Here is a 12,964-nt window from a genome sequence, read left to right on the forward strand (position 1 = left end):
CCCTCCTCTGCGCCACAGCTCCTCTGCTGCAGGCACAGACAGGCAGAATTACATATTTCAAACTAAAAGCGGCGTTCTTCGGCTGAAAACAAGCTGGCAGTACCAGAAAATGTTTTGGGTTTTCTTCATACTGGTTTCACAGCTGGCACGCTTCCAGGCTGAGGGATTTTCACTTTCAGGGGACTCCGCCATTAGCTCATTTTATAGTAAAAAGTTACACATATGAAAGAAGAAAATGGATTATCCAGAAGAGGTTTTTGCAGGTGACCGATACATCTAGCAAATTACTCCTTTGCTTTCTGGCTGCTTGAAGAACACTTCTGGACTTTTATTTTGTTAGAATAATTAAATAATAAAATCTATATCTTGTCTAGTGTTACAGCCTATTCTTCCAAATCACCCTGGCAGCTTTTCCCCTAATCCACTTACCCAGCGTATAGGTCAGCTATATGTGCCCGGTTTTCTAAAGGTCACTTTGGCTCCCTTCTTGCCATTTCACTGTAATAAGCGTTATTCTGTGATGCACAGCAGCTACCGTGCTCCCAGAAAATTATGCTGCTTTTTACATTTCCTCTCTTTAGAGAGGATTTACCATATTGCATCCATGTCTGCTATACAGCCGGAGTTCTGCTTCACTGTACATAGAGATATATGCGTCTCTGACACATCAGCACTTGGAGATAACAGCCAACATCAAACTCCTCGGACGTAGTGTTTCTTATTGAGAAGGAAAGCCTGGCTTTGCTGTTTGCTTGAAACAGGGGTTTCAAGACAAGGATTGTTCTGCCTGACATTTCCTTCCTTAGGAGGAGGGACGGGCTGGGGTTTAAAGCGGGGACGGGGACCCCAGCCTGCCTGCCCTGCCCCTCGGCTTGCCACAGCCTTCCCGGGTGACCCCAGGCAACCCATCAAACAGGATAAATAACACTCATCAAGCAGGGATACTTCACTGATAATTTTAATAAAGAGCTTTGAGACCTCGGAATAAAAACGCTACAAGTAGAATTGAAAAAAAAAAAAAAAATGCTGTCTTTACCATGAAAGTGAAAGCTGTCTGTAAAAAAAAGTTAATTAATTGAATAATTGATGGAGTCAGGGGCTCATCTTATAAATCCTTCCTTACCTGAGGTTATGCTGTAAATTTATCTCAGCTGTGAACAAGAGGCAGCAAGAAGAGAGACTGGGGAAGAAACTGCTCCTGGGAAAACGCATTTTGCAGGGCATACAGGAATTTATGAAGGCTAGCAGGGTAAACAGTAGTTGCTTTTTCTAGTGCTATAAATGGGCAAACATTTGTGAATGTTGAATATGTGCTAATTACTTAAAAGTAATTTTTATCTTCTGTTTTTATGAATAAGGCTGAGCAAAGTTTCCTTGTATTTTGGACTTTGGGGGAATTTTTTGGTTCCATTTAGCCATTTTTCTGCCATTAGTTTCTATGTTTCTCTCACAGGAGGAATTTTTATTTCCTTTTCTGTTGTGTTTAAATACCATCCCTAAAATGATGTCATTATGAGACATAACATTTCAATTAAATCTCCCTTTCATTGTCCACTGGCCAATGACAGGCCTGTGGCTGCCCGGCGTTATGATTCACCGGCACGTGTGACTTACCAGCACGGCGCTGAGAGTCACGGGGGGAGAGGGAGGAATTCCACCCTGCCCCAAAAAAACATGTGGCTGCTGCTCCTCGCGCATCTGCGCTGGCCGTGCTGGGCTTACGCCGCTGCTGCCGCTTCCTGCTGCTTCCCTCTGCCCGCTCTCCTGGGGTAAGGTGGGCTTAGCCAGGGAACGCCGATGGTTGAAGAGCTTTCTGAGGAGGAAAAAAATAAGGGCTTTTCTTCAGCCACGTTGCTGCTGGGTCAGAAAAGCAGCTCCGCTTGGCAGGGAAACCAACCGAAGTATCACAGCTCTCAAACTGGCATTGCAGCTTGAGGAAATCTTGCCTCACCTCCGAGAGCCGTATCTCCTTGCTGTGGCCAGAGGGTCGGATTCCTGGAGCCTGGGGTGGTGGCTGGGGAAGGCAGGCAGCCCCCCCACACCGGGGGCAGCAGCTGGCAGGCGGGCAGCATCCTCGGGGACACGCTGGGGCTGCCGAGCGTGGTGGGAGCTGGGCGGCAGCCCGGGCCGTGACTCAGCCGGAGGAATGTCCTGGCACGGGTGGCCAGGGCGCCCGGCGAGGGTGACGCAATGGGGCCGGCTCGCTCCCATCTCGGAGGTGGGCAAAGGCCAGCAGGCTCCTCAGGGAGCGGCAGCCAGCACCTCACTCATCCTCACCCCTGGCCAAAGCCATTAAGAAGCTGACTGATAGCTCGGAGCCCCAGCGGGATTTTGGGACCACACCAGTGGAAGAGGCTGCTTAAGCCAGCAGAAGCGACCCTGCCAAGGACGGTGGAGCCGGAGCTTCTCTTAGGGGGAAATCCGCCTCCTGGTCTGACAGCAGGGCTTGCTGGGCATCCGTGCTCCGCACCAGCCCATACATCCTGCCCCTCGCTGCAGGCTCTCGGGATCAGCACGCGGGGGAGGCATGGCAAGTCTTGCTGACTTGCCACAAATTCACCCTAGGATCCGCCATTTATAGTGAAACATATCTACTGTACAATTTTTTAAAAGAAATGTATCCACAGTGTAAAGAAAGACATAAAAATTCGGTGTTCGCCTTTTGCTGGGGTTTTCTCCAATACTCTCTTACATTAGAAGAACTTAAATTTTGACTAGAACTTAGATTTTTTTTTTTTTGTCATTCTTTGCACTCCCACTGAAAACACAGAATTGTTGGGAGGGAAAATGGACGTTTTCCAGAGGTATGCAGGACAGCAAAGGGAAAAAGGAAGTGCCCTGAGCAACAGATCTTATCAAATGCAGTTTCCTATGGATTTCTCTCTCTTGACTGATTGATTTTTTTTTTTTTTTTTTAAACTGAACAGTGTTAAGACTTTCTGCTATTTCAGTGTACACCTACGCAAGTTCCTCTGCTTTCCCTTTGTAGTTCTCTTCCTGAAGGTAATCTGGCTACACTGTAAGAAATCCGATGTCTCCTAGCAGAAACTAGCAAGTTCCCGAGTTGAACCAGTAGACATACAGCCCCACTTTCTGCTATCTTGAATGAATTATTTTATGAAACTTAATTACTTAATTAAGGATCTTAATTACTCTTGTGACCTCTATCCTTCTGCCAGATTTAACTCAAATAAGCTAACAAGTTAAAAAGTCACTGGGACAAGGACTAGCCCAAGCGAGAGAGGGGATGCCCGAGGAGGCCAGGCAGAGGCCTTGCTTCCATGGGAAATGAGGCTGAAATGGTAACGTTGAGTTTAGTGACGCCGACAGAGAAGCAAAGAGGACGCACAGGATACATAAAGACAAGACTATGATTTCAGAGAGCCTCAATGCATAAGGTAACTTAGTGCATTATAATCACTTCGCGCTAATGAGCATCCAGGGGCTGAATCCAAACGAACAGTGCCTTCTGCCTCACAGTGAGTCATTTCTTCCGCGCCCGGAGGGTGAGGGGAGGCTTGGAGGGCTTCCTCAGAGGCATGCGCTCCGCGTAGCCTGCAGTGCCGCTGCTGCTGGGCTCTCTGAATCATAGGGCTATTTCGGTGGTGCCTGGTGGGATGCGGGTCTTGTGGCACAAGGGCAGTGAAACTCAACGCTGCCTGAGCGCAGCCAGATGCCAAGGTGGGGAACCGGCTTTGTCTGCGTGTGCTCCAGCAGTAAGGTTTGCTTGGTCATTATTGCTCGTGGCTGGATACTGGCCATTTCTGTGGCCTCCGAGGTCAACGCTGGGCTCTATCACAAGTTCCTTCTCCAATGGCTGCAGTCACCTAGAGACCATTGTCCATTTTCTTGAAAATGAGGAGCCCCTTTCTGTTTACCTGTGACCTGTTTTTCCACCCCTGAGAAATGCTCTCTGATTCTGGTAAAGTCATTCTTTCTCAGAGATTTCTACAAAGTCATAAAAGACTTTATCTTCAGCCCTTGCTGCTTCTGTACTCTGACGCCTGCCAGGGACCGGTCAGTGATGTGCAGCAGCAGCCCTGGGTGCCTCAGGTACGCACCTTGTGAGGTGAGGAGAATAACAAGTGCTTCTGATTCATTATTCAGTTTCCATGGTAGTAAAGATGGAGGGTGAGTCACGCACGGTTTTGGAGTTGTCATCCCTGGAGCATCTCCCCGTCCCCGGCCGTACAACTCTGGAGATGGTAACTCTTTCTCCACCTTTGGTTTTTGGTTGGTTTTTCGTTTTACGAGGCTGGGGTGTGCAGTGCAGAGGCCCTGCGGGGGCAGCTGAGGGTGTGCTGCAAGGGCACGAGATGGGGGCACTCGCACATGGCCATTTCATGGTATTGAAGAAGCCTTAGAAGCAGCCCCCAAGGTGACTGGGGGGCTGTGGTGGCTGGCACTGGAGGATGTACTGCACACGTGCACGGCTACCTTTGCTTACAAAGGCGAAGGAACCCTCGTGCTGCTGTTTGCCCCAATGGCCTCCTGACGTTGTGTATGGCTACAAGGAGGCAGACCTCTCTTTGGGACACTGAGAAGGGCATGTGTCATGCACACCGTGCCCTGAAGGCTGTGTTGGGATACATTAAACCATCCTGATGAGGAGGATCTGAAGCTGCGTAAGTCCACCTCCGTCCATGAAGCTGTGCAAGAGCAGCAGATGCCCAGAAACGGGACTGTCAAGATGTTCCCATGGACTTATATGTTGGTTTAGGCCAACCATAATGTGTCTTGAGAGTTACCTGGTTTAGGATTTGTCCCATTAATTCCTGTAACAAATCTTCACCTAACTCATTGCTTGTTTGATCAAAAAGCGGCATGTGCTGTATTTGAAAACTGAATTAGGTAATGGCTGACTCTTTAAATGCAAATAAGCAATGAGGAATTAAGGTGCTCCTTCCTGGGTCCCACATTCTTGGCAGTGAACAGGCAGTAAGGGTGAACAAGTGGCCACCAGCTGGAAAAAAAATGTTGAGTCTAATAGAGTTGCTGTTTTCAGCTGAGTGGTGGTGGGGATTCCTGAATGCATGGATGCAAGCAGCAGGAGGTTAGTGATTAGCTCCAGGTTAGTGATTTCAAGGCTGATGGGCCAAATTTCGAATATTGATTAATGCAATTCAGTCTAGAATTCTGCATACAGAGAGGGTGGGATGTAATTAAAAAAGGAGTCCTTTGGGAACATCTGGTCAACACGGTGTCATATGGTAAGGGAGAAAAGGGAAAAAATCCCACATCCCTCATGCAATGCAACATGAACGTGTCTGTGTGTACATATATATATGTATGTACGTACATATATACATACATGCATTTGCATGCTGAGAAACACTAGTTTGCTGGTTTCCACCATTGTCCTATTAGGAATTCATGTGTTTTGGGGAGAGACGGCTGACCAGCCACAACACAGGCTGGGTGCTCACAGGTCCCGCTGGTTGAGGTCCTGCTTGTCTAGGAGCTCTTGGCTTTCGGAGACGGCGGTTTGGGGAGCAGAGCGCCGCACAGTGCTGACAGTCCTCCTGTCCACTTGGATGGCCTAGAGATAAAATACTCCACATCATTGGTGTCCTGTGCCTGAAGCGCCGTCCAGCTCAGTACGGAGAAGTGAAACACTCCTGAGAGGCTGATCCTTCCTGGTTTTCCTGTTTGTCATCTTCCTATCTCTTAATGCTGCTCCTTCCGTGTTGTGCTGTGTCCCACCCTGTGGTCTGAGCAGCTCGTTCAAAATCACAGATGGTGCTGTCTCTGCCCCAGGTCTCCCGGCCTTTCCCCACAGAGACCACCAGCAGCCATGGCAGCAGCACAGCTCCTGTTCCAAGGGGGGACAAGGAGCCACGGCACCCTGTAGCCACACAACACCTCATGTGCAGACAGACAGCGCTCAGCCGTGAAACCTGAACAGGGGATGGATGCCAAAATTGTGACTTTAGAGCAGGAGAAAGCACCTTGGCAAGGGGAACAGCGCTGGGCAGGAGGTGTGGGGCAGGGCAGGGAGCTGCCGCCCTCCGGGTGGTCATGGCTGGCCCCAGAAGGAGCTGTGCCGCCATCCTGCCCCGGCCTGAGCGACTAATGGTTTTCAACCGGAAGGGGGGTAGATTTAGATTAGATGTCAGGAAGAAATTCTTTACTGTGAGGGCGGTGAGACACCGGAACAGGTTGCCCAGGGAAGCTGTGGGTGCCCCATCCCTGGAAGTGTTCAAGGTCAGGCTGAATGGGGCTTTGAGTGACCCGGTCTGGCGGGAGGTGTCCCTGCCCATGGCAGGGGGGGTTGGAACTGGATGATCTTTAAGGCCCCTTCCAACCCAAACCGCTCCGTGATTCTGTGACTCCCGGCTGCTTGTGCTCCACCGCCCCCTCAACACCCATCCACCCACCCGCCGGGGTAGGCCCGGGGCCGGCCAAGGCGGGGACGCCGCGGGGGCTGCGAGGCCAAGGCCGGCCGCCTGGGCGCTGCTAGCCGCACCGCTGCGGGCGTCCGCTCCCGGGCGGCGGGAGCGCTGCTGGTCGCCGCCGCCTTCAGGCCCGGCCCGGCCCGGCCCGGCCCTGCCCCGCGGGGGGCGGCCCGGCGCGGCGCGGCCCGGCGGCACGTGGTGGCGGCGCGGCCCATGTGACCGGCCCTCCCCGGCCGCCGCGGCTCATCCCCCGCCCGGCCCGAGTCCCCGCCCGCCTCGCCCCCAGCGCAGCGCAGCGCTCTCCTGCCTGCACCAGCCCCGCACCGCAGGCAGCCGCCGCCGCACCGGGACCCGGCGCCATGGTAAGGGCGGCGCGGCCGAGCGGGGAGGGCGGCGGCGGGGGCAGCGCGGCCCGGTGAGGCGCGGGGCTGAGCCGAGCAGGCCTGGCGCGGCGCGGCCCGGCCCCGCGGCCTCCGGCGGCCATTTTAGTCTAATTTTAGCCGGGTGCGGGGGGAAGGGGCGGTGGGAGCGGCCGCGGGGCAGGAGCGGGCGGCGGGGCGGGCCGCGGCGGGGGCCGGGGGCCGGCGGCCGGGGCCGGGCGGGCGGTGCAGCGCTCCCTGCGGCATCGCCCGGCCGTGCGGGTGCCGGGCCGGGGGCCGGAGGGGCGGGCAGCCGGGGATGGGGGGGCTCCCGGCGGAGCCGCGGCCCGCCCGGGGCCTGGGCCCGGGGCCGGGGGGGAGTGGGTGTCGCGATCGGCCGGGAGCGCCGGCGCCGGGTGTCGGAGAGCGGGGCTGGGGGAGGCGGGGCGGCGGGAGCCCCCTTCCCCGGAGGCGAACGGCGTCCCCGCGAACAAAGCCGGGGAAGGGGGCAGGCGGGCTCCCCCGGGGACAAAGCCGGCGGCTCCCGGCCAGCCCTGCACCTGCCCGCCCCCGGCAGCCCGGGGAGGGCGTTGGAGCCAGGACGCTGCAGACGGGTCTAGCTCCCTCGCTCGCAATGGGGTTTGCTAAATTATTCCCTCTTTTTATTTTTTTTTTAAATTTTTTTTGTGGCCTGAGCTCCCCGTGTGCCCTGTCTCAGTGTCTAGTTTTCGTGCTGTCGGAGGCTCGGGTTTTGAACGGCTTGCGAGGCTGATGGGGAGCTGGGCGGGTTGTCGCCGGTGTTTTTGGCTGGAGGAAGGGCAGTCACATCGCACTCCTGCGGCAGCACCAAGTAGAATTCAGGAGTTTTTAAAGCGCGGTGTTGAAGCTGACACAATGCAGAAAACATCTCTGCTGCTTGTGGAGCCTTACATCACCCGGCGCTGTCATGACTCTCATTTTGTTGGATGTGAACTGCTGCTGTAGCGTTTATTCCACTAAAAAAAAAAAAAAAAACCAAACCCACAAAAAACCCCACTCCCCCTCCCAACCCAAAACTACAAACTCCTCTCCTGTGTTCAGCTGCCCCGCCACACCCCCTTTCCTGCTTTCCCCCTCCCCCAAAAAAAGCCAAATGCATGATAAGGTAATGGAAAACTGCTTGAGTAGTACAGTTGTGTGCCTGGTTGTATAAAACTGCTATCCAGAATCACAGCTGAAGATGCTGAGATCTGCAACAAGAGAGTATGGAATTTACACCTCCTCTGTGTCTTCTGCTCCAGTCCTGCAAAGATTAATAAATGCATAGTGTGTTCAGGTTGAGTATAGTATCTTTATTCCTACGGGGGCAGGGAGACTTCTTTATGTAGCGCTGTGGGCTATCATCTTTTCTAATTTTTGCTGTTTAAATTATTCCTTTGATCTCATTTTACAGGCTTCTGGAGTAACAGTGAATGATGAAGTCATAAAGGTTTTTAATGACATGAAAGTAAGGAAATCTTCAACCCCAGAAGAGATTAAAAAAAGGAAGAAAGCCGTTCTTTTCTGCTTAAGTGATGACAAAAAACAAATAATTGTAGAGGAGTCAAAGCAGATATTGGTTGGTGACATTGGAGATACTGTGGAGGACCCCTATACAGCCTTTGTGAAGTTGCTACCTTTGAACGATTGCCGATACGCTTTGTATGATGCCACATACGAGACAAAGGAATCTAAGAAAGAAGACCTGGTATTTATATTCTGGTGTGTAAAAGCAAAGCTTGCTGTTAAATTGAATATTCTGGAGTTAACACTGGATGACTGAATAACTGCTTTGTTGTGGTTTTCTTGTTTCCTTTAAAGGGCTCCTGAAAGCGCACCTTTAAAAAGCAAGATGATCTACGCAAGCTCTAAAGATGCCATTAAAAAGAAATTTACAGGTACAGACCTAAAAATATTTGGCTCGTTAATTATAATGCTGTTTAGATGTTGAGGTTCTCACAAGTACATTGTTGTCCGTCTGTCTTCCAGGTATTAAACATGAGTGGCAAGTAAATGGTTTGGATGATATTAAGGACCGTTCAACACTTGGAGAGAAATTGGGAGGCAACGTGGTAGTTTCACTTGAAGGAAAACCCTTATAAAAAGACAGACAAGTGCCATCTGGATCTAAGGAGCTTCCATTTCTGCAGCTCGTTCAATTGGAATAGCATTAGTCTCCCCGTCCCCTTCCCTCCTCAAAAAATAAGTCCCTTCCCCAATGCCCCTGAAGGAGATGTCATTGTTAAGCAGTCTACCAGTGATTGCCATTAGACTGTTTAATCCTGGTAGTTTTATGTAGGATCCAAGGAATGCTTTCACGTCATACTCTTAGCCAAAACTGACGTTGCAGGCATTCCTTGCAACATGTACAATGAATGTGATAGTTAATGTGAATAGTCTAGCAGACAGCAAAGGGTAAGCTAATTGAATGCCTTGAAAGTGTTGTCCACTGGTCGGATGGTAGACTCTATACAGTATTACTTACAGTTGCACTTGATTGCAGTTCCATGAGGCTCTTGTGCATTCATACACCTCACCTGCCTTGACAAGCCTATTTTTGTGACATGGCAGCACACAACACTATGCATTTAAAGCACTTTTTTGTAATACGTTTGACCCGCCCTTCCCCCCCAAAGGAATGCCAATTAAGTTGCTGTAACTGTGTCATCAAATTATTGTAGTACCTCAGTTTCATTCCTGTTACATGCATATCTTTATAAATGAAGTAGCTGTTAACGATGCCTTTTGTTTTCCATTGAATGTACACTACTGAACAGGAGTAGAAGTTATCTGTTTACCATGTGAGTCTTGAAACACTAAAGTTTTGTAAAACATCAAGTCATGGTGGCAATTTCTGTATTAAAAAGAGCCTTAAATGGAACATTGTTTTTTTTGAGATCAAAAACTGGCCACGTTGCAATAAAACTTGTGGCTTATTACAGAGCGTTGCCTTGTTTTCATTGGAAAATACAGTTTTTAAGTATGTTTAATTTAAGCATATTTCAAATAACTTCTGTGGAAAGTATTGTAAAGATAAACAATCATTAATCTCATCTTAATGCAAGTTTTTCATTCCTAATCATGATTTAGGCACTGCTTTACAATACTTTGCGGCTCTGTTCCGATCATTCGATAAAGGACCTGATCCTAGTTTACCGTTAAAGTAATGAAGCTACCACTACTAGAGACCATTAGTTCCATGGAACACTTGTGTCAGAAACGTCAAAATATGAAGTAATTAGCCACGCAGTGTGTTTCGCACCTGAATGTTCTTAAAGTTCTACATGTCAGAGTAAAACCTTGCACGAAATCTTACAGCTCGCCGTCTTTTTTCGGTAAGATGATGCGTAATGAGAGTTACACGATACGCAAATATGAATCCGGTAAATAGGTTGGTTTTGTTTTTTTTGTTTGTTTCTTGAGTGTTGCAGTTAAGATGGGCTTGGTACAAGAAATAGCGTAAATGAACTGTTCTACTTGTGAGCTTCTATGTAAATAGAACTGGAAAGTGCCGCTACCGAGGCTTGCATCGGGGACATGTTTTGGCTGGGAGCCAAATAATGCTCTCCTTATAGAGAATTTGATCTGCTCTGTGTGAGCAATCCTCCCTTAGCCAGAGCTATTTATGGCAAACACATGCTTTTGTATCTTGTCATCGTTATCCACAAATGGCAAAACTGGACATGATTCTCCTGGTATGCGTAAAGGAGCGCTGCTGGGCAGCCACTCGCAGCCGAGCTGTACATGCTGCTAGCAGGAATGCTCTTTATCATTACCTTATTTTAAAAAGTTGGTAGAGTACAACCGGGGAGCTTTTACGTACGGGCTCTTTTATGTTCAGTCCATAGCCCCTTTTCAACAAAGGAAGCAGATCATAATCAAAACCTTTTTTTCTTTTTTTCTTCTTAATAGTTGAAATAACCTAGTTGTACTGTGTTTAGGCTCTCTTGTCCTGTAGAACTTTAAGACTTTGTTTCAGGCTTCTGGCTGTCCCTCTGACTTGCACACCTCATTGTGTTAGCTGTTCTACGTAGACTAAACTTTACTAGAATTTAACAAAAAAGGCATGATGACCACTGACTTACTATGTGTATTAATAAGTCTTGGTTTTGTTCTACAAAACTCTCCTTTCAGGTACCTTTTAAAGTTGAAAAGTAACTGATGGTATGCATGTTGTCTAGATAAAAAAAAAAAAATCTTTTTATTCCTCAAAATAGTCTCTCTGATTATTCATGTTGTGTGCAAAGCCCAGTTTAATGTAAAGATCTACTTTGTGCTTTATGTTTGACTTGAGTTCAGTACAGTATAACGAAATGATCTTTTAACTGATTTTCACAAGGTATAAATGGTTTCTTTAGAAAAAGCCAAAACTGAAAAGTTAAATTTTAATAAACCATTTGAATTTCATTTTAAACAGTAAACTTTTTTAAGCAGTACTGTGTTTAAATTTATTGTTTGTCTCTGCTGCAAACAGTCTGGAAAGATGTCTGTGGCTTTGAAATTGAATATTAAGGGTTACTTTTTTTTTTCTTTTTTTTTTTTTTTTTAAACTAGCTTAGGTGTGTATTCACTCAGTCCAAGTAGATATAAAATTGAAGCACAAACTGTATTTATGTAAGATTCCTACCAAAACAAGTTTTGGATCCGAAAGGATCAGCCTGCCTTCAGTTTGTTCTTGAAATGACTGACTGACTGATGCGAGGTCCAATTCGGATGGCTTGCTTTTAAAAAAAAAACAAAACAGAACAAAAAAAAAACCAAACCAAAACAAAAAAACCCAATAAAGTGCTACAGAACTGTTAATGTTTGAATTATAAAACAAATGAGAGACAGCTGGCATCTGTTCCAAAATGGTTTGTCAGCTGTTGTTTTCTGTCATTATGCAAAATGGTGAGGGCCTCATTGTGATCGAGAAGCGGAGGAAAATCCTCTCAAGTTGAATATCTTCTGTGTATCTCCGTGTAGACGTGACTTTTGGGTATCTTGGCTTCAGTTATTTTATTGATAAAGAAACATTAAATAAAATTTTCATGAGAGTAGCTTGCGCAGAAATGGCTTTTTTTTTTTTTCTTCTAAAAAAAGGCTTGAAACCAACAGTTCGTTATGTTTGATTTGGTAAATCCTGGAAGAGGTATAGACGTACGGGTTTGATTTCTCTGAAAAGGGAAATCGGTCCACGATGAGTGTGAGTAGGTGAGGTTTATGTTTGTGGCAATTTTAGAAATGCAAAGCTTAAATTTGTATGGACTTGAGTGTAAGAATCACTCCTAGTCGGGTCATTCAATGCATTTTGAGTGTGTTCAGTTAAAACCTAAAGTGTTTCTCTAAGTGGAAGAGTTTTTCTGCTGTACCATTCCCTCAGAACGAGTGATGGAATACAGCAATTGCCACAATTTGAGAATAAGCTTTACTCTCTTATGCCAATTCCAGTATAAACCAAATTTTCATGTCTGCCTATTTTTTATAAACTTCTGTAAGTTCCCCTTAGTTTGTGGTGGCGAGTTAATGATTGTCGAGTGAAAACACAGCACTAATGGTGGATGAAAGATCATCAATGTAGCACCTGTCTATAAGTATTGAATTTCTTTGAAATATTTCTGATTTTGAAAACCTGGTATAAATAAAATTAATTTAAATGTCTTCCCGACGTCGAGTATGTTTGTGTGCTAGGCAGCGCCTACACTAATCACTTTGCTGTTGTCTTTGGATTGCCCAGACAGTGTGAAAGGAGAGATCGTGGAGTATAAATGTGTGGAAGGGCTGCTTTTTTGGAATGGTTTTCACCACCAGCCCCTTCAGTTCAATACCCAGCTGTAGCAAAAGCCAGCAGCGGTGGCTCTGGAGTTGGGTATAAAGAAGTTTTTAGTGGGTCGGTGCTGGGTAACCTTTTGCTTGTGTTGGGTCCCCACTCTTATGTTCAGAAAATTAGGTGTTGGGTTTTTTTTAAAAAAAAGGTCACAAAAAGTACGTTTACACTGACAAGTCATTTTTAATACTTGGAAGAAAGTGAGCTGCCGCAGTGTGGAAAAGGTGACTCCATGAAGAATGGTCAAAAGATGATCCTTTTGGTATCAGCGGTGTCTCTCCTGTTAACGTAACATTTCTTGGATCTAGAATAGTTTAGCTGGGAGAGGGTTAATTTTGTAGACAAAGCCGTCAAGAAACAGCTTCATTGGATTCTCTGGGGAAGAC

The 12,964-nt window shown here is 47.7% G+C and overlaps 1 protein-coding gene across 1 annotated transcript; it reads left to right on the top strand.

Moving 5' to 3' along the window:
- Positions 1 to 6,609: 6,609 nt before the first annotated feature.
- CFL2 (cofilin 2) lies at positions 6,610 to 12,412 on the top strand. The gene is made up of 4 exons (XM_054200708.1): positions 6,610 to 6,757; positions 8,187 to 8,494; positions 8,594 to 8,670; positions 8,762 to 12,412. Exons 1-4 carry the CDS (start codon positions 6,755 to 6,757, stop codon positions 8,872 to 8,874), a joined length of 501 nt encoding a protein of 166 aa, XP_054056683.1. The 5' UTR covers positions 6,610 to 6,754; the 3' UTR covers positions 8,875 to 12,412.
- The last annotated feature ends 552 nt before the right edge of the window (positions 12,413 to 12,964 follow it).

The sequence above is a fragment of the Rissa tridactyla genome, chromosome 4 (assembly GCF_028500815.1).
Source record: "Rissa tridactyla isolate bRisTri1 chromosome 4, bRisTri1.patW.cur.20221130, whole genome shotgun sequence".
Classification (NCBI taxonomy): domain Eukaryota; kingdom Metazoa; phylum Chordata; class Aves; order Charadriiformes; family Laridae; genus Rissa; species Rissa tridactyla.